A 20862-nucleotide genomic window follows, 5' to 3' on the forward strand; every position below is an offset into this window, starting at 1 on the left:
GAGCGATGGGGTCCGAGGTGATGTGGTGATTTACGATAACACCGAGCGATGGGGTCCGAGGTGATGTGGTGATTTACGATAACACCGAGCGATGGGGTCCGAGGTGATGTGGTGATTTACGATAACACCGAGCGATGGGGTCCGAGGTGATGTGGTGATTTACGATAACACCGAGCGATGGGGTCCGAGGTGATGTGGTGATTTACGATAACACCGAGCGATGGGGTCCGAGGTGATGTGGTGATTTACGATAACACCGAGCGATGGGGTCCGAGGTGATGTGGTGATTTACGATAACACCGAGCGATGGGGTCCGAGGTGATGTGGTGATTTACGATAACACCGAGCGATGGGGTCCGAGGTGATGTGGTGATTTACGATAACACCGAGCGATGGGGTCCGAGGTGATGTGGTGATTTACGATAACACCGAGCGATGGGGTCCGAGGTGATGTGGTGATTTACGATAACACCGAGCGATGGGGTGAGGTGATGTGGTGATTTACGATAACACCGAGCGATGGGGTCCGAGGTGATGTGGTGATTTACGATAACACCGAGCGATGGGGTCCGAGGTGATGTGGTGATTTACGATAACACCGAGCGATGGGGTCCGAGGTGATGTGGTGATTTACGATAACACCGAGCGATGGGGTCCGAGGTGATGTGGTGATTTACGATAACACCGAGCGATGGGGTCCGAGGTGATGTGGTGATTTACGATAACACCGAGCGATGGGGTCCGAGGTGATGTGGTGATTTACGATAACACCGAGCGATGGGGTCCGAGGTGATGTGGTGATTTACGATAACACCGAGCGATGGGGTCCGAGGTGATGTGGTGATTTACGATAACACCGAGCGATGGGGTCCGAGGTGATGTGGTGATTTACGATAACACCGAGCGATGGGGTCCGAGGTGATGTGGTGATTTACGATAACACCGAGCGATGGGGTCCGAGGTGATGTGGTGATTTACGATAACACCGAGCGATGGGGTCCGAGGTGATGTGGTGATTTACGATAACACCGAGATAATGTGGTGATTTACACACCGAGCGATGGGGTCCGAGGTGATGTGGTGATTTACGATAACACCGAGCGATGGGGTTCGAGGTGATGTGGTGATTTACGATAACACCGAGCGATGGGGTCCGAGGTGATGTGGTGATTTACGATAACACCGAGCGATGGGGTCCGAGGTGATGTGGTGATTTACGATAACACCGAGCGATGGGGTCCGAGGTGATGTGGTGATTTACGATAACACCGAGCGATGGGGTCGAGGTGATGTGGTGATTTACGATAACACCGAGCGATGGGGTCCGAGGTGATGTGGTGATTTACGATAACACCGAGCGATGGGGTCCGAGGTGATGTGGTGATTTACGATAACACCGAGCGATGGGGTCCGAGGTGATGTGGTGATTTACGATAACACCGAGCGATGGGGTCCGAGGTGATGTGGTGATTTACGATAACACCGAGCGATGGGGTTCGAGGTGATGTGGTGATTTACGATAACACCGAGCGATGGGGTCCGAGGTGATGTGGTGATTTACGATAACACCGATGGGGTCGATGATGGGTGATCGATAACACCGAGTGATGTGGTGATTTACGATAACACCGAGCGATGGGGTCCGAGGTGATGTGGTGATTTACGATAACACCGAGCGATGGGGTCCGAGGTGATGTGGTGATTTACGATAACACCGAGCGATGGGGTCCGAGGTGATGTGGTGATTTACGATAACACCGAGCGATGGGGTAACACGAGGTGATGTGGTGATTTACGATAACACCGAGCGATGGGGTCAGGTGATGTGGTGATTTACGATAACACCGAGCGATGGGGTCCGAGGTGATGTGGTGATTTACGATAACACCGAGCGATGGGGTCCGAGGTGATGTGGTGATTTACGATAACACCGAGCGATGGGGTCCGAGGTGATGTGGTGATTTACGATAACACCGAGGGGGTCCGAGGTGATTTACGATAACACCGAGCGATGGGGTCCGAGGTGATGTGGTGATTTACGATAACACCGAGCGATGGGGTCCGAGGTGATGTGGTGATTTACGATAACACCGAGCGATGGGGTCCGAGGTGATGTGGTGATTTACGATAACACCGAGCGATGGGGTCACGAGGTGATTTACGATAACACCGAGCGATGGGGTCCGAGGTGATGTGGTGATTTACGATAACACCGAGCGATGGGGTCCGAGGTGATGTGGTGATTTACGATAACACCGAGCGATGGGGTTCGAGGTGATGTGGTGATTTACGATAACACCGAGCGATGGGGTCGAGGTGATGTGGTGATTTACGATGGGGTCCGAGGTGATGTGGTGATTTACGATAACACCGAGCGATGGGGTCCGAGGTGATGTGGTGATTTACGATAACACCGAGCGATGGGGTCCGAGGTGATGTGGTGATTTACGATAACACCGAGCGATGGGGTCCGAGGTGATGTGGTGATTTACGATAACACCGAGCGATGGGGTCCGAGGTGATGATGGTGATTTACGATAACACCGAGCGATGGGGTCCGAGGTGATGTGGTGATTTACGATAACACCGAGCGATGGGGTCCGAGGTGATGTGGTGATTTACGATAACACCGGCGATGGGGTCGAGGTGATGTGGTGATTTACGATAACACCGAGCGATGGGGTCCGAGGTGATGTGGTGATTTACGATAACACCGAGCGATGGGGTCCGAGGTGATGTGGTGATTTACGATAACACCGAGCGATGGGGTCAGGTGATGAGGTGATTTACGATAACACCGAGCGATGGGGTCCGAGGTGATGTGGTGATTTACGATAACACCGAGCGATGGGGTCCGAGGTGATGTGGTGATTTACGATAACACCGAGCGATGGGGTCCGAGGTGATGTGGTGATTTACGATAACACCGAGCGATGGGGTCCGAGGTGATGTGGTGATTTACGATAACACCGAGCGATGGGGTCCGAGGTGATGTGGTGATTTACGATAACACCGAGCGATGGGGTCCGAGGTGATGTGGTGATTTACGATAACACCGAGCGATGGGGTCCGAGGTGATGTGGTGATTTACGATAACACCGAGCGATGGGGTCCGAGGTGATGTGGTGATTTACGATAACACCGATGGGGTCCGAGGTGATGATGGGGTCCGTGATGTGGTGATTTACGATAACACCGAGCGATGGGGTCCGAGGTGATGTGGTGATTTACGATAACACCGAGCGATGGGGTCCGAGGTGATGTGGTGATTTACGATAACACCGAGCGATGGGGTCCGAGGTGATGTGGTGATTTACGATAACACCGAGCGATGGGGTCGAGGTGATGTGGTGATTTACGATAACACCGAGCGATGGGGTCCGAGGTGATGTGGTGATTTACGATAACACCGAGCGATGGGGTCCGAGGTGATGTGGTGATTTACGATAACACCGAGCGATGGGGTCCGAGGTGATGTGGTGATTTACGATAACACCGAGCGATGGGGTCCGAGGTGATGTGGTGATTTACGATAACACCGAGCGATGGGGTCCGAGGTGATGTGGTGATTTACGATAACACCGAGCGATGGGGTCCGAGGTGATGTGGTGATTTACGATAACACCGAGCGATGGGGTCCGAGGTGATGTGGTGATTTACGATAACACCGAGCGATGGGGTCCGAGGTGATGTGGTGATTTGACGATAACACCGAGCGATGGGGTCCGAGGTGATGTGGTGATTTACGATAACACCGAGCGATGGGGTCCGAGGTGATGTGGTGATTTACGATAACACCGAGCGATGGGGTCCGAGGTGATGTGGTGATTTACGATAACACCGAGGGTCGATGTGGTGATTTACGATAACACCGAGGATGGGGTCCGGGTGATGTGGTGATTTACGATAACACCGAGCGATGGGGTCCGAGGTGATGTGGTGATTTACGATAACACCGAGCGATGGGGTCCGAGGTGATGTGGTGATTTACGATAACACCGAGCGATGGGGTCCGAGGTGATGTGGTGATTTACGATAACACCGAGCGATGGGGTCCGAGGTGATGTGGTGATTTACGATAACACCGAGCGATGGGGTCCGAGGTGATTTACGATAACACCGAGCGATGGGGTCCGAGGTGATGTGGTGATTTACGATAACACCGAGCGATGGGGTCCGAGGTGATGTGGTGATTTACGATAACACCGAGCGATGGGGTCCGAGGTGATGTGGTGATTTACGATAACACCGAGCGATGGGGTCCGAGGTGATGTGGTGATTTACGATAACACCGAGCGATGGGGTCCGAGGTGATGTGGTGATTTACGATAACACCGAGCGATGGGGTCCGAGGTGATGTGGTGATTTACGATAACACCGAGCGATGGGGTCCGAGGTGATGTGGTGATTTACGATAACACCGAGCGATGGGGTCCGAGGTGATGTGGTGATTTACGATAACACCGAGCGATGGGGTCCGAGGTGATGTGGTGATTTACGATAACACCGAGCGATGGGGTCCGAGGTGATGTGGTGATTTACGATAACACCGAGCGATGGGGTTCGAGGTGATGTGGTGATTTACGATAACACCGAGCGATGGGGTCCGAGGTGATGTGGTGATTTACGATAACACCGAGCGATGGGGTCCGAGGTGATGTGGTGATTTACGATAACACCGAGCGATGGGGTCCGAGGTGATGTGGTGATTTACGATAACACCGAGCGATGGGGTCCGAGGTGATGTGGTGATTTACGATAACACCGAGCGATGGGGTCCGAGGTGATGTGGTGATTTACGATAACACCGAGCGATGGGGTCCGAGGTGATGTGGTGATTTACGATAACACCGAGCGATGGGGTCCGAGGTGATGTGGTGATTTACGATAACACCGAGCGATGGGGTCACGAGGTGATGTGGGTGATTTACGATAACACCGAGCGATGGGGTCCGAGGTGATGTGGTGATTTACGATAACACCGAGCGATGGGGTCCGAGGTGATGGGGTTTACGATAACACCGAGCGATGGAGTGATGTGGTGATTTACGATAACACCGAGCGATGGGGTCGAGGTGATGTGGTGATTTACGATAACACCGAGCGATGGGGTTCGAGGTGATGTGGTGATTTACGATAACACCGAGCGATGGGGTCCGAGGTGATGTGGTGATTTACGATAACACCGAGCGATGGGGTCCGAGGTGATGTGGTGATTTACGATAACACCGAGCGATGGGGTCCGAGGTGATGTGGTGATTTACGATAACACCGAGCGATGGGGTCCGAGGTGATGTGGTGATTTACGATAACACCGAGCGATGGGGTCCGAGGTGATTTACGATAACACCGAGCGATGGGGTCCGAGGTGATGTGGTGATTTACGATAACACCGAGCGATGGGGTCCGAGGTGATGTGGTGATTTACGATAACACCGAGCGATGGGGTCCGAGGTGATGTGGTGATTTACGATAACACCGAGCGATGGGGTCCGAGGTGATGTGGTGATTTACGATAACACCGAGCGATGGGGTCCGAGGTGATTTACGATAACACCGAGCGATGGGGTCCGAGGTGATGTGGTGATTTACGATAACACCGAGCGATGGGGTCCGAGGTGATGTGGTGATTTACGATAACACCGAGGGGTCCGAGGTGATGTGGTGATTTACGATAACACCGAGCGATGGGGTCCGAGGTGATGTGGTGATTTACGATAACACCGAGCGATGGGGTCCGAGGTGATGTGGTGATTTACGATAACACCGAGCGATGGGGTCCGAGGTGATGTGGTGATTTACGATAACACCGAGCGATGGGGTCCGAGTGATGTGGTGATTTACGATAACACCCGAGCGATGGGGTCCGAGGTGATGTGGTGTTTACGATAACACCGAGCGATGGGGTTGATGATGTGGTGATTTACGATAACACCGAGCGATGGGGTTCGAGGTGATGTGGTGATTTACGATAACACCGAGCGATGGGGTCCGAGGTGATGTGGTGATTTACGATAACACCGAGCGATGGGGTCCGAGGTGATGTGGTGATTTACGATAACACCGAGCGATGGGGTCCGAGGTGATGTGGTGTTTTACGATAACACCGAGCGATGGGGTCGAGTGATGTGGTGATTTACGATAACACCGAGCGATGGGTTGCGAGGTGATGTGGTGATTTACGATAACACCGAGCGATGGGGTCCGAGGTGATGTGGTGATTTACGATAACACCGAGCGATGGGGTCCGAGGCGATGTGGTGATTTACGATAACACCGAGCGATGGGGTTTGAGGCGATGTGGTGATTTACGATAACACCGAGCGATGGGGTCCGAGGCGATGTGGTGATTTACGATAACACCGAGCGATGGGGTCCGAGGTGATGTGGTGATTTACGATAACACCGAGCGATGGGGTTCGTGGTGTTTTACGATAACACCGAGCGGTGCGGTTCGTGGTGTTTTACGATAACACCGAGCGATGGGGTTCGTGGTGTTTTACGATAACACCGAGCGGTGCGGTTCGTGGTGTTTTACGATAACACCGAGCGATGGGGTTCGTGGTGTTTTACGATAACACCGAGCGATGGGGTTCGTGGTGTTTTACGGTAACACCGAGCGATGGGGTTCGTGGTGTTTTACGATAACACCGAGCGATGTCCTCTGAAGCCTACGTCTACTTGCTCCAGGTGGATTCCTTCGTTTGAGGCTTGCTGCAGATGGACTTTACTTCTTAAATATCTGCCTTCAGCATCACTGCGATGTCTGAACGTGTGAATGGGAGGATCATGGTAATACTATTTTGTGTGAATATATATATATATACTAAATGTCCAGCTCCAGTGTCTCGGAAAAGTCTACAAACCACGTGCACAATGTTGACATTTTGCCGTCTTAAAATGTCATCTAAAAAGGGTTTGAATTTCTCTCTTTTTTTTAATTTAGAGCTACACCATCTACTACTACTGCATGTTCAAAGTGAAAGAAAGTTCTAGAACATATTTCAAATTAAATGAAAAACAAAAAAAATGAAGATGTCTTGATTTTGTGGATGTCTTCACACCCCAGAGTTAATAGATGGTGTACGCACCTTTGTCAGTCAATAAGCCTTGTTCACATTGTCAGTTTGAAGTGATTCAAATCCACATTTTTTTGCATATCTGATTCGAATATTACATTTTTCTGCTGTCTGAAGAGCCTAAAAGTACATGGAATCGGATATTTCATGCCACATTTCAAACCACCTTTGTAGGTGACCACTGTGGCTAGCAAGTTTACTGCTGTGGCAGGCTAGTTGACCACTCTGGCTAGCTAGTTGACCGCTGTGGCTAGCTAGTTGACCACTCTGGCTAGCTAGTTGACCGCTGTGGCTAGCTAGTTGACCACTGTGGCTAGCTAGTTGACCGCTGTGGCTAGCTAGTTTACTGCTGTGGCAGGCTAGTTGACCTCTCTGGCTAGCTAGTTGACCGCTGTGGCTAGCTAGTTGACCACTGTGGCTAGCTAGTTTACTGCTGTGGCTAGCTAGTTGACCACTGTGGCTAGCTAGTTGACCGCTGTGGCTAGCTAGTTGACCGCTGTGGCTAGCTAGTTGACCACTGTGGCTAGCTAGTTGACCGCTGTGGCTAGCTAGTTTACTGCTGTGGCAGGCTAGTTGACCTCTCTGGCTAGCTATTTGACCGCTGTGGCTAGCTAGGTGACCACTGTGGCTAGCTAGTTGACTGCTGTGGCTAGCTAGTTGACCGCTGTGGCTAGCTAGTTGACCGCTGTGGCTAGCTAGTTGACCACTGTGGCTAGCTAGTTGACCGCTGTGGCTAGCTAGTTGACCACTGTGGCTAGCTAGTTTACTGCTGTGGCTAGCTAGTTGACCACTGTGGCTAGCTAGTTGACCGCTATGGCTAGCTAGTTGACCGCTGTGGCTAGCTAGTTGACCGCTGTGGCTAGCTAGTTGACCACTGTGGCTAGCTAGTTTACTGCTGTGGCAGGCTAGTAGTAGTTTCCTCATCAACAGGAATACAAGCTCCCTGTAGTCTCTTCATCAACAGGAATATAAGCTCCCTGTAGTCTCCTCATCAACAGGAATACAAGCTCCCTGTAGTCTCTTCATCAGCAGGAATACAAGCTCCCTGTAGTCTCCTCATCAACAGGAATACAAGCTCCCTGTAGTCTCCTCATCAACGGGAATACAAGCTTCCTGTAGTCTCCTCATCAACAGGAATACAAGCTCCCTGTAGTCTCCTCATCAACAGGAATACAAGCTCCCTGTAGTCTCCTCATCAACAGGAATACAAGCTCCCTGTAGTCTCCTCATCAACAGGAATACAAGCTCCCTGTAGTCTCCTCATCAGCAGGAATACAAGCTCCCTGTAGTCTCCTCATCAACAGGAATACAAGCTGCCTGTAGTCTCCTCATCAGCAGGAATACAAGCTCCCTGTAGTCTCCTCATCAACAGGAATAAAAGCTCCCTGTAGTCTCCTCATCAGCAGGAATACAAGCTCCCTGTAGTCTCCTCATCAGCGTGAACACACATTTATTTTTTGGTCACAACGGACAACTTTGTCTTGCCAGAAACCCTGAATATTCACCTGTAAATGAACACTTCTGGAAGGTGTCACAGACAGCGTTCCAATGGGGAACAAAAGTGCACCTCTTCAATCCAGCCTCATTTTGAGAATACCGTACATGTAGAATCCCAAAATGTGTTGCTAAATGAATGTAAATGTAGGGGTTTATAAAGGTAAAACAGTACTCTTCATACTGTGTGTTTCAAAGCATCCGTACACTCTTCAGATGGTACTTCCATAAAGAAGGTAATGACGCGCAGGGTAAGGCAGGGATCCCAAACTCAGTCCCCAAGGGGTACATGTTTCGTTTTTGTTCCCCCTAGCACTACACCACTGATTCAGATAATCATCCAGCTTTGACCATTTGAATCAGCTGTGTAGTTTTAGGGGCAAAAACCAAAATGTGCACCCCTTGGGGTCCAGAGGACCGAGTTTGGGAAAGTTCAAAGGTTAGGCGTGTGAACTATCAAGTCTTATTAAATAATTAAAATAAACCAGGAAAACATTTTTTTGTAATTTTTTTTTGTACAGAAAGAAGTACAATAAACCTTTATCACAATTTTCACCTTTTTGTTTTTCCAGAAAGAAACTTAAATGCAAAAGTAACATGTTTCTGGCATTGTGGACAGTTGGCATTTAGTCAGAAAACAAAAACAATGGGGGGGAAAAAATGTCACATTTTGCTGTCGCCAGGCAACGTCTTTCATAAAGAGGAGCCTCATCGGCAGTCAGTCACATGATCACGCAGCAGTAGTGGAACCAATCGGTTGTTGGTTGCAGTAGCAGGTATAACAGTCCTCGTGACGGTCTCCCAACGTGTATATATACACACAATGTCCGGAAGAACCATTCCCAAGTCTAACTAATTGTAACCAACCTATAAAGTGCTTTCTCCAAAGAAAAAAATATCATCGTAATAATCTTTCACGATATCAGTATTTCAATTAGGATAGGATTATGTATATATATATATAATAATAAAAAAGAGCATCTGGCATAAAAAGTTAAGTTCAGGCACGAGCAGAGAGCTCTCCTCTACTTTGGCAGTTCACTTCTTGAAAGGCGTCAGTCTGCCGATGTTTTGCCAGAAGGTGGTTGCCTTTCGTTTGGGCTCAGCCAGCATGAAGACCTGCTGCTGGGGAACGCTGCTGGGCAGAGATGGCTGCTTCTGACGGAGCAGGAAGTCACAATATGGCCGTGTCACCGCTGGGGAGAGGAGAACAGAGGGGGGGGGTTAGTAATCTAAGGGTCACCGCTGGGGAGAGGAGAACAGAAGGGGGGGGTTAGTAATCTAAGGGTCACCGCTGGGGAGAGGAGAACAGAAGGGGGGGGTTAGTAATCTAAGGGTCAACGCTGGGGAGAGGAGAACAGAAGGGGGTTAGTAATCTAAGGGTCACCGCTGGGGAGAGGAGAACAGAGGGGGGGGGTTAGTAATCTAAGGGTCAACGCTGGGGAGAGGAGAACAGAGGGGGGTTAGTAATCTAAGGGTCAACGCTGGGGAGAGGAGAACAGAGGGGGGTTAGTAATCTAAGGGTCACTGCTGGGGAGAGGAGAACAGAAGGGGGGGTTAGTAATCTAAGGGTCACTGCTGGGGAGAGGAGAACAGAGGGGGGTTAGTAATCTAAGGGTCACCGCTGGGGAGAGGAGAACAGAAGGGGGGTTAGTAATCTAAGGGTCACTGCTGGGGAGAGGAGAACAGAGGGGGGTTAGTAATCTAAGGGTCACCGCTGGGGAGTGGAGAACAGAGGGGGGTTAGTAATCTAAGGGTCACCGCTGGGGAGAGGAGAACAGAGGGGGGTAGTAATCTAAGGGTCACCGCTGGGGAGAGGAGAACAGAGGGGGGGTTAGTAATCTAAGGGTCACTGCTGGGGAGAGGAGAACAGAGGGGGGTTAGTAATCTAAGGGTCACCGCTGGGGAGTGGAGAACAGAGGGGGGTGTAGTAATCTAAGGGTCACTGCTGGGGAGAGGAGAACAGAGGGGGGTTAGTAATCTAAGGGTCACTGCTGGGGAGAGGAGAAAGAAGGGGGGTTAGTAATCTAAGGGTCACTGCTGGGGAGAGGAGAACAGAGGGGGGTAGTAATCTAAGGGTCACCGCTGGGGAGAGGAGAACAGAGGGGGGTTAGTAATCTAAGGGTCACTGCTGGGGAGAGGAGAACAGAGGGGGGTAGTAATCTAAGGGTCACGCTGGGGAGAGGAGAACAGAGGGGGTTAGTAATCTAAGGGTCACCGCTGGGGAGAGGAGAACAGAGGGGGGTTAGTAATCTAAGGGTCACCGCTGGGGAGAGGAGAACAGAGGGGGGTTAGTAATCTAAGGGTCACCGCTGGGGAGAGGAGAACAGAAGGGGGTTAGTAATCTAAGGGTCACTGCTGGGGAGAGGAGAACAGAAGGGGGGGTTAGTAATCTAAGGGTCACCGCTGGGGAGAGGAGAACAGAGGGGGGGTTAGTAATCTAAGGGTCACCGCTGGGGAGAGGAGAACAGAGGGGGGTTAGTAATCTAAGGGTCACTGCTGGGGAGAGAACAGGAGACCGCTGGGGACAGAGGGGGGTTAGTAATCTAAGGGTCACCGCTGGGGAGAGGAGAACAGAGGGGGTTAGTAATCTAAGGGTCAACGCTGGGGAGAGGAGAACAGAGGGGGGGTTAGTAATCTAAGGGTCACCGCTGGGGAGAGGAGAACAGAGGGGGTTAGTAATCTAAGGGTCACTGCTGGGGAGAGGAGAACAGAGGGGGGTTAGTAATCTAAGGGTCAACGCTGGGGAGAGGAGAACAGAGGGGGAGGGGGGGGGGGGTTAGTAATCTAAGGGTCACCGCTGGGGAGAGGAGAACAGAAGGGGGGTTAGTAATCTAAGGGTCACTGCTGGGGAGAGGAGAACAGAGGGGGGTTAGTAATCTAAGGGTCACCGCTGGGGAGAGGAGAACAGAGGGGGGGGGTAGTAATCTAAGGGTCACCGCTGGGGAGAGGAGAACAGAGGGGGGGGGGGTAGTAATCTAAGGGTCACTGCTGGGGAGAGGAGAACAGAGGGGGGTAGTAATCTAAGGGTCACTGCTGGGGAGAGGAGAACAGAGGGGGGTTAGTAATCTAAGGGTCACTGCTGGGGAGAGGAGAACAGAGGGGGGGTTAGTAATCTAAGGGTCACCGCTGGGGAGAGGAGAACAGAGGGGGGGGTTAGTAATCTAAGGGTCACCGCTGGGGAGAGGAGAACAGAGGGGGGGTAGTAATCTAAGGGTCACCGCTGGGGAGAGGAGAACAGAGGGGGGTTAGTAATCTAAGGGTCACCGCTGGGGAGAGGAGAACAGAGGGGGGGGGGTTAGTAATCTAAGGGTCACCGCTGGGGAGAGGAGAACAGAAGGGGGGTAGTAATCTAAGGGTCACCGCTGGGGAGAGGAGAACAGAGGGGGGGGGGGGGGTTAGTAATCTAAGGGTCACCGCTGGGGAGAGGAGAACAGAAGGGGGGTAGTAATCTAAGGGTCACTGCTGGGGAGAGGAGAACAGAGGGGGGGTAGTAATCTAAGGGTCACCGCTGGGGAGAGGAGAACAGAGGGGGGGTTAGTAATCTAAGGGTCACCGCTGGGGAGAGGAGAACAGAGGGGGGGGGGGTAGTAATCTGGGGAAGGGTCACCGCTGGGGAGAGGAGAACAGAGGGGGGTTAGTAATCTAAGGGTCACCGCTGGGGAGAGGAGAACATAGGGGGGTTAGTAATCTAAGGGTCACTGCTGGGGAGAGGAGAACAGAGGGGGGTTAGTAACCTAAGGGTCACCGCTGGGGAGAGGAGAACAGAGGGGGGTTAGTAACCTAAGGGTCACCGCTGGGGAGAGGAGAACAGAGGGGGGGTTAGTAATCTAAGGGTCACCGCTGGGGAGAGGAGAACAGAGGGGGGGTTAGTAATCTAAGGGTCACTGCTGGGGAGAGGAGAACAGAGGGGGGGTTAGTAATCTAAGGGTCACCGCTGGGGAGAGGAGAACAGAGGGGGGGTTAGTAATCTAAGGGTCACCGCTGGGGAGAGGAGAACAGAAGGGGGGGGTTAGTAATCTAAGGGTCACCGCTGGGGAGAGGAGAACAGAGGGGGGTTAGTAACCTAAGGGTCACCGCTGGGGAGAGGAGAACAGAGGGGGGTTAGTAATCTAAGGGTCACCGCTGGGGAGAGGAGAACAGAGGGGGGGTTAGTAATCTAAGGGTCACCGCTGGGGAGAGGAGAACAGAGGGGGTTAGTAATCTAAGGGTCACCGCTGGGGAGAGGAGAACAGAAGGGGGGGGTTTGTAATCTAAGGGTCACCGCTGGGGAGAGGAGAACAGAGGGGGGGTAGTAATCTAAGGGTCACCGCTGGGGAGTGGAGAACAGAGGGGGTTAGTAATCTAAGGGTCACTGCTGGGGAGAGGAGAACAGAGGGGGTAGTAATCTAAGGGTCACCGCTGGGGAGAGGAGAACAGAGGGGGGGTTAGTAATCTAAGGGTCACTGCTGGGGAGAGGAGAACAGAGGGGGGTTAGTAATCTAAGGGTCACCGCTGGGGAGAGGAGAACAGAAGGGGGGTTAGTAATCTAAGGGTCACCGCTGGGGAGAGGAGAACAGAAGGGGGTTAGTAATCTAAGGGTCACTGCTGGGGAGAGGAGAACAGAGGGGGGTTAGTAATCTAAGGGTCACCGCTGGGGAGAGGAGAACAGAGGGGGGGGGTAGTAATCTAAGGGTCACCGCTGGGGAGAGGAGAACAGAGGGGGGTAGTAATCTAAGGGTCACCGCTGGGGAGAGGAGAACAGAAGGGGGGTTAGTAATCTAAGGGTCACTGCTGGGGAGAGGAGAACAGAGGGGGGGTTGTAATCTAAGGGTCACTGCTGGGGAGAGGAGAACAGAGGGGGTTAGTAATCTAAGGGTCACTGCTGGGGAGAGGAGAACAGAGGGGGTTAGTAATCTAAGGGTCACCGCTGGGGAGAGGAGAACAGAGAGGGGGGGTAGTAATCTAAGGGTCACCGCTGGGGAGAGGAGAACAGAGGGGGGTAGTAATCTAAGGGTCACCGCTGGGGAGAGGAGAACAGAAGGGGGTTAGTAATCTAAGGGTCACTGCTGGGGAGAGGAGAACAGAAGGGGGTTAGTAATCTAAGGGTCACTGCTGGGGAGAGGAGAACAGAAGGGGGTTAGTAATCTAAGGGTCACCGCTGGGGAGAGGAGAACAGAGGGGGGGTAGTAATCTAAGGGTCACCGCTGGGGAGAGGAGAACAGAGGGGGGTTAGTAATCTAAGGGTCACTGCTGGGGAGAGGAGGAGAACAGAGAGGAGAACAGAGGGGGTTAGTAATCTAAGGGTCAACGCTGGGGAGAGGAGAACAGAGGGGGGTTAGTAATCTAAGGGTCACCGCTGGGGAGAGGAGAACAGAAGGGGGGGTTAGTAATCTAAGGGTCACTGCTGGGGAGAGGAGAACAGAGGGGGGGGGTTAGTAATCTAAGGGTCACCGCTGGGGAGAGGAGAACAGAAGGGGGGGTTAGTAATCTAAGGGTCACTGCTGGGGAGAGGAGAACAGAAGGGGGGGTTAGTAATCTAAGGGTCACTGCTGGGGAGAGGAGAACAGAAGGGGGGGTTAGTAATCTAAGGGTCACTGCTGGGGAGTGGAGAACAGAAGGGGGGGTTAGTAATCTAAGGGTCACTGCTGGGGAGAGGAGAACAGAAGGGGGGTTAGTAATCTAAGGGTCACCGCTGGGGAGAGGAGAACAGAAGGGGGGGTTAGTAATCTAAGGGTCACCGCTGGGGAGTGGAGAACAGAGGGGGAGGGGGTAGTAATCTAAGGGTCACCGCTGGGGAGAGGAGAACAGAAGGGGGGGTTAGTAATCTAAGGGTCACTGCTGGGGAGAGGAGAACAGAAGGGGGGGGTTAGTAATCTAAGGGTCACTGCTGGGGAGAGGAGAACAGAGGGGGGTTAGTAATCTAAGGGTCACTGCTGGGGAGGGGAGAACAGAAGGGGGTTAGTAATCTAAGGGTCACTGCTGGGGAGAGGAGAACAGAAGGGGGTTAGTAATCTAAGGGTCACCGCTGGGGAGAGGAGAACAGAGGGGGGTTAGTAATCTAAGGGTCACTGCTGGGGAGAGGAGAACAGAAGGGGGGTTAGTAATCTAAGGGTCACTGCTGGGGAGAGGAGAACAGAGGGGGTTAGTAATCTAAGGGTCACCGCTGGGGAGAGGAGAACAGAAGGGGGTTAGTAATCTAAGGGTCACTGCTGGGGAGAGGAGAACAGAGGGGGTTAGTAATCTAAGGGTCACCGCTGGGGAGAGGAGAACAGAGGGGGGTTAGTAATCTAAGGGTCACTGCTGGGGAGAGGAGAACAGAGGGGGGTTAGTAATCTAAGGGTCACTGCTGGGGAGAGGAGAACAGAGGGGGGTTAGTAATCTAAGGGTCAACGCTGGGGAGAGGAGAACAGAAGGGGGTTAGTAATCTAAGGGTCACCGCTGGGGAGAGGAGAACAGAGGGGGGTTAGTAATCTAAGGGTCACTGCTGGGGAGAGGAGAACAGAGGGGGGGTTAGTAATCTAAGGGTCACCGCTGGGGAGTGGAGAACAGAGGGGGGGTTAGTAATCTAAGGGTCACTGCTGGGGAGAGGAGAACAGAGGGGGGTAGTAATCTAAGGGTCACCGCTGGGGAGAGGAGAACAGAGGGGGGTTAGTAATCTAAGGGTCACTGCTGGGGAGAGGAGAACAGAGGGGGGGTAGTAATCTAAGGGTCACCGCTGGGGAGAGGAGAACAGAGGGGGTTAGTAATCTAAGGGTCACCGCTGGGGAGAGGAGAACAGAGGGGGGTTAGTAATCTAAGGGTCACCGCTGGGGAGAGGAGAACAGAGGGGGGGGTTAGTAATCTAAGGGTCACTGCTGGGGAGAGGAGAACAGAGGGGGTTAGTAATCTAAGGGTCACCGCTGGGGAGAGGAGAACATAGGGGGTTAGTAATCTAAGGGTCACCGCTGGGGAGAGGAGAACATAGGGGGTTAGTAATCTAAGGGTCACTGCTGGGGAGAGGAGAACAGAGGGGGTTAGTAACCTAAGGGTCACCGCTGGGGAGAGGAGAACAGAGGGGGTTAGTAATCTAAGGGTCACCGCTGGGGAGAGGAGAACAGAGGGGGGTTAGTAATCTAAGGGTCACTGCTGGGGAGAGGAGAACAGAGGGGGGTTAGTAATCTAAGGGTCACTGCTGGGGAGAGGAGAACAGAGGGGGGTTAGTAATCTAAGGGTCACCGCTGGGGAGAGGAGAACAGAGGGGGGTTAGTAACCTAAGGGTCACCGCTGGGGAGAGGAGAACAGAGGGGGTTAGTAATCTAAGGGTCACCGCTGGGGAGAGGAGAACAGAGGGGGTTAGTAACCTAAGGGTCACCGCTGGGGAGAGGAGAACAGAGGGGGTTAGTAATCTAAGGGTCACCGCTGGGGAGAGGAGAACAGAAGGGGGGGTTAGTAATCTAAGGGTCACCGCTGGGGAGAGGAGAACAGAGGGGGGGTTAGTAATCTAAGGGTCACTGCTGGGGAGAGGAGAACAGAGGGGGGGTTAGTAATCTAAGGGTCACTGCTGGGGAGAGGAGAACAGAGGGGGGGTTAGTAATCTAAGGGTCACCGCTGGGGAGAGGAGAACAGAGGGGGTTAGTAATCTAAGGGTCACTGCGGGGGAGAGGAGAACAGAGGGGGGTTAGTAATCTAAGGGTCACCGCTGGGGAGAGGAGAACAGAGGGGGGTTAGTAATCTAAGGGTCACTGCTGGGGAGAGGAGAACAGAGGGGGGTTAGTAATCTAAGGGTCACTGCTGGGGAGAGGAGAACAGAGGGGGTTAGTAATCTAAGGGTCAACGCTGGGGAGAGGAGAACAGAAGGGGGTTAGTAATCTAAGGGTCACCGCTGGGGAGAGGAGAACAGAGGGGGGTTAGTAATCTAAGGGTCACTGCTGGGGAGAGGAGAACAGAAGGGGGGTTAGTAATCTAAGGGTCACCGCTGGGGAGAGGAGAACAGAGGGGGTTAGTAATCTAAGGGTCACTGCTGGGGAGAGGAGAACAGAGGGGGGTAGTAATCTAAGGGTCACCGCTGGGGAGAGGAGAACAGAGGGGGGTTAGTAATCTAAGGGTCACTGCTGGGGAGAGGAGAACAGAGGGGGGGGTAGTAATCTAAGGGTCACCGCTGGGGAGAGGAGAACAGAGGGGGTTAGTAATCTAAGGGTCACCGCTGGGGAGAGGAGAACAGAGGGGGTTAGTAATCTAAGGGTCACCGCTGGGGAGAGGAGAACAGAGGGGGGTTAGTAATCTAAGGGTCACTGCTGGGGAGAGGAGAACAGAGGGGGGGTTAGTAATCTAAGGGTCACCGCTGGGGAGAGGAGAACATAGGGGGGGTTAGTAATCTAAGGGTCACCGCTGGGGAGAGGAGAACATAGGGGGGTTAGTAATCTAAGGGTCACTGCTGGGGAGAGGAGAACAGAGGGGGGTTAGTAACCTAAGGGTCACCGCTGGGGAGAGGAGAACAGAGGGGGTTAGTAACCTAAGGGTCACCGCTGGGGAGAGGAGAACAGAGGGGGTTAGTAATCTAAGGGTCACTGCTGGGGAGAGGAGAACAGAGGGGGGTTAGTAATCTAAGGGTCACTGCTGGGGAGAGGAGAACAGAGGGGGGTTAGTAATCTAAGGGTCACCGCTGGGGAGAGGAGAACAGAGGGGGTTAGTAACCTAAGGGTCACCGCTGGGGAGAGGAGAACAGAGGGGGTTAGTAATCTAAGGGTCACCGCTGGGGAGAGGAGAACAGAGGGGGTTAGTAACCTAAGGGTCACCGCTGGGGAGAGGAGAACAGAGGGGGGGTTAGTAATCTAAGGGTCACCGCTGGGGAGAGGAGAACAGAGGGGGGTTAGTAATCTAAGGGTCACCGCTGGGGAGAGGAGAACAGAGGGGGGTTAGTAATCTAAGGGTCACCGCTGGGGAGAGGAGAACAGAGGGGGGTTAGTAACCTAAGGGTCACCGCTGGGGAGAGGAGAACAGAGGGGGGGTTAGTAATCTAAGGGTCACCGCTGGGGAGAGGAGAACAGAAAGGGGGGGTTAGTAATCTAAGGGTCACTGCTGGGGAGAGGAGAACAGAGGGGGGGTTAGTAATCTAAGGGTCACCGCTGGGGAGAGGAGAACAGAGGGGGGTTAGTAACCTAAGGGTCACCGCTGGGGAGAGGAGAACAGAGGGGGGTTAGTAACCTAAGGGTCACCGCTGGGGAGAGGAGAACATAGGGGGGTTAGTAATCTCAGCACCCAGAACTAAATCAGAGACTTAATTTTCAACATGTTAATGTCAAGGCTGTAACGAGAGACTAGGGTTTTTTAAATGCACAGTACAGTGTTTGTTTGCAGTTCAGTCCTTGAGTTGCTCTATATTATGTCATGTCTCATGTTCTGTGTGGACCCCAGGAAGAGTAGCTGCTGCTTTCACAACAGCTAATGGGCATCCTAATAAAATACCAAAATACCATTTCAATGTAGACCTACAGTACCAGTCAAACGTTTGGACACACTGACTCATGCAAATGGTTTTCTTTATTTTTACTATTTTCTCCATTGTAGAATAATAGTGAAGAAATCAAAACTATGAAATAACACATATGGAATCATGTAGTAACCAAAAAAGTGTTAAACAAATCAAAATATATTTGATATTCTTCAAAGTAGCCACCCTTTGCCTCGATGACAGCTTTTCACACTCTTGGCATTCTCTCAGCCAGCTTAATCTGGAATGCTTTTCTAACAGTCTTGAAGGAGTTTCCATATATGCTGAGCATTTGTTGTCTGCTTTTCCTTCACTCTGCGGTCCAACTCATCCCAAACTATCTCAATTGGGGCGGCAGGGTAGCCTAGTGGTTAGACCGTTGGACTAGTAACTGGAAGGTTGCAAGTTCATATCCCTGAGCTGACATGGTACAAATCTGTCATTCTGCCCCTGAACAGGCAGTTAACCCACTGTTCCTAGGCCATCATTGTAAATAAGAATTTGTTCTTAACTGACTTGGCTAGTAAAATAAAGGTAAAATACATGTATTAAAATTTTTAAAAAAGGTCAGGTGATTGTGGAGGCCAGGTCATCTGATGCAGCACTCCATCACTCTCCTTCTTGGTCAAATAGCCCTCATGCAGCCTGGGACTACGAGTGCATATCAATCTAAAGAGGCTCATATGAATATTATATTAATAATATTATATTATTACAAACTAAATGTGTAGAAATATAGCCAAACATGTTATCTAAGCTTATTTAAAAAATCAACAACACTCCACATACTCATCCACACAGCCAAACTAAAAACTCCCCACGGGAAATTGAGTTTTTCTGCCATGCACCCATATTCAGTATAACCCCCTAAGGACTACATTACCCAGACATACCTTTGGGCTTCCCAGCTGGATGGCTTTTGCAGGCGTTGAGCATGGCCTGTTTCTTCTGGACCTCAGTGATAGAGAATCCTGGAGGTGGAAACCACATAGGTCATAGGTCATTGTGGATATCACAGATTCATTCTGCCAGGGCCACCTATCAATACCCAGCTTTTCAGAGTGAACGGAATAACACAAGACCAGATTGTTGGATGAGAAAGTTTCAGGAGCATCCATATGCTTTGTTTTCCAGGGGGACCTGACTGGATCAGGGTTAGGAAGGCAGACAGCCTCAGAGAAAGAGCCCACTGAATTTTCAACCAGAACCCTCCACACATCACAGATCCCAGACAAAAACCCTGAGACTACGGCAGAGAAGCGAAGCGGACAGCTGAGATGGATTGATGGGCCTTTTGCCTGTTTATCTGAGGGATCAATGACACTCTGAGACATTAGCATACCCTTCTCTTCCTGGTGGTTCTCTGACCACAGCCCCAACAGCTGTTTCAACAACTACTGCAGCATTAGAGAGACAGGAGGACCGAACTCACATTTGACTAAACATGAAAGGAAACACAGCCAGTGGCTTTAAGCTGACTAGCAATAACACAGGTCGGCAGTTCATCACATACCTTTTTTCAAACGGAGGCGTACAACCATGACAGAGAGGGTTAACTGACAGTTATCACTAAGGCAACGGGGCGACGCCTCCTCACCTGTCTCGCGGTCGTGCTGTACCTGCCTCCTCACCTGTCTCGCGGTCGTGCTGTACCTGCCTCCTCACCTGTCTCGCGGTCGTGCTGTACCTGCCTCCTCACCTGTCTCGCGGTCGTGCTGTACCTGCCTCCTCACCTGTCTCGCGGTCGTGCTGTACCTGCCTCCTCACCTGTCTCGCGGTCGTGCTGTACCTGCCTCCTCACCTGTCTCGCGGTCGTGCTGTACCTGCCTCCTCACCTGTCTCGCGGTCGTGTTGTACCTGCCTCCTCACCTGTCTTGCGGTCGTGCTGTACCTGCCTCCTCACCTGTCTTGCGGTCGTGCTGCACCTGCCTCATCACCTGTCTCGCGGTCGTGCTGTACCTGCCTCACCTGTCTTGCGGTCGTGCTGTACCTGCCTCCTCACCTGTCTCGCGGTCGTGCTGTACCTGCCTCATCACCTGTCTCGCGGTCGTGCTGTACCTGCCTCCTCACCTGTCTCGCGGTCGTGCTGTACCTGCCTCACCTGTCTTGCGGTCGTGCTGTACCTGCCTCCTCACCTGTCTCGCGGTCGTGCTGCACCTGCCTCCTCTCGTCCTGGAAGGCTCGGAGCCAGCGTTGTTTCTGCTCAGGCTTCTTGGCACACAGCAGGTGGACCTCGTCACCCGCCAGCGAGCACAGCTTCAGAGTGTTCTTCACCGACACGTTGAAGTCCTTCTCCTTCCCGTCCTCCACATCCACCACCTCCATCTGGTCCATGTCCATACGACCTTTACAGTACAGCATGTCCCTGCGCAGGAGGTCCTAGTGGGATACAGGGAACTGTTACTAACCCTAACAGTACAGCATATCCCTGCGCAGGAGGTCCTAGTGGGATACAGGGAACTGTTACTAACCCTAACAGTACAGCATATCCCTGCACAGGAGGGCCTAGCATGTCTCTGTGCAGGAGGGCCTAGCATGTCCTTGTGCAGGAGGGCCTAGCATATCCCTGCGCAGGAGGTCCTAGAGGGATACAGGGAAGTGTTACTAACCCTAACAGTACAGTATGTCCCTGCGCAGGAGGTCCTAGAGGGATACAGGGAAGTGTTACTAACCCTAACAGTACAGCATGTCCCTGAGCAGGAGGGCCTAGCATGTCCCTGCGCAGGAGGTCCTAGAGGGATACAGGGAAGTGTTGCTAACCCTAACAGTACAGCATGTCCCTGAGCAGGAGGGCCTAGCATGTCCCTGCGCAGGAGGTCCTAGAGGGATACAGGGAAG

At 52.4% G+C, this 20862-nt stretch overlaps 1 protein-coding gene across 6 annotated transcripts in view; it reads right to left on the reverse strand.

Moving 5' to 3' along the window:
- Nucleotides 1–9056: 9056 nt before the first annotated feature.
- LOC118378312 (rho guanine nucleotide exchange factor 4-like) overlaps nucleotides 9057–20862 on the reverse strand; it is a 101569-nt gene continuing 89763 nt past the window's right edge. For all 6 annotated transcript variants that reach the window (XM_052499809.1, XM_052499807.1, XM_052499845.1 and 3 more), the window contains 3 exons: nucleotides 20160–20403; nucleotides 18918–18995; nucleotides 9057–9769 (listed from right to left, as the gene is read on the reverse strand). In XM_052499809.1, the coding sequence (XP_052355769.1) occupies nucleotides 9612–9769; nucleotides 18918–18995; nucleotides 20160–20403 (480 nt within the window). In that variant the 3' untranslated portion in view covers nucleotides 9057–9611. The remainder of the gene's footprint in view (nucleotides 9770–18917; nucleotides 18996–20159; nucleotides 20404–20862) is intronic.

The sequence above is a fragment of the Oncorhynchus keta genome, chromosome 4 (genome assembly GCF_023373465.1).
Source record: "Oncorhynchus keta strain PuntledgeMale-10-30-2019 chromosome 4, Oket_V2, whole genome shotgun sequence".
NCBI lineage: Eukaryota > Metazoa > Chordata > Actinopteri > Salmoniformes > Salmonidae > Oncorhynchus > Oncorhynchus keta.